The sequence below is a fragment of the Asparagus officinalis genome, chromosome 7, assembly GCF_001876935.1.
Source record: "Asparagus officinalis chromosome 7, Aspof.V1, whole genome shotgun sequence".
NCBI classification, from domain to species: Eukaryota; Viridiplantae; Streptophyta; class Magnoliopsida; order Asparagales; family Asparagaceae; genus Asparagus; species Asparagus officinalis.
Genome location: NC_033800.1, coordinates 7,615,180 through 7,615,827, shown reverse-complemented (window position 1 = coordinate 7,615,827; position 648 = coordinate 7,615,180). Strand labels below are relative to the sequence as shown.

Below are 648 nucleotides of genomic sequence, written 5' to 3'. Positions count from 1 at the left end.
GCGACCTCCTCCTCCTCTTCTTCCTCTTCCTCCTCCTCCTCGTTCTCGAGCGTGAGCTCGGGCAGACTCCACGGGTCACAGGTACTGAATAGGAGCAGCAGCGTGAATTCTGAGATGGAGAGTTCGATCCAGGGAGCGATCGCGTACTGCAAGGAATCTCAGGTGGGTGCAAGGAAGAGCGCCAGCGACGTCGAGTTCTGCTCGGTTTCAGCTTCGAGGATCGCAGGAGCTTGTGACTTTGCAGGGGTTGATGAGAGTATGTAATTGTTTCAATTTTTTTGTTTTCTAATTTTTTTTTTCTTTTTTGTACTAAATTTTGAGTGTGCCTGGTTTCAGGCTTGGAAGGCCTATGCTTGATTCTGTGTTCTCAGTAAAAAATCTCAGTTCCAAAAAATAAGATTTTTTTCACGGTTGCTCTTGAAGATTTACCTTCTCAAGATCCTGATGGTATCACTTTCACAGTCATAAGCCGATAATATCCAGTTAATTTCTATTCTTCTTTCAATTTTATTTTTTACTGAAAACTCCAGCGATTTGTTAGTTAAAATGACATCCGGATTTGATGGAAACAGAACTCTATGGGGAGGGAAAGTGGCATGTACTCACTGCCATATTAAGTATGCAGGACATTTATTTGCTGGTGAAATT

The 648-nt window shown here is 42.7% G+C and overlaps 1 protein-coding gene across 1 annotated transcript in view; it reads left to right on the top strand.

The window, feature by feature from the left end:
* LOC109846633 (probable membrane-associated kinase regulator 4) overlaps positions 1-408 on the top strand; it is a 1,079-nt gene extending 671 nt beyond the window's left edge. The window contains exon 2 of the mRNA XM_020415879.1: positions 4-408. Coding sequence (XP_020271468.1) covers positions 4-264 — 261 coding nt within the window. The 3' untranslated portion in view covers positions 265-408. The remainder of the gene's footprint in view (positions 1-3) is intronic.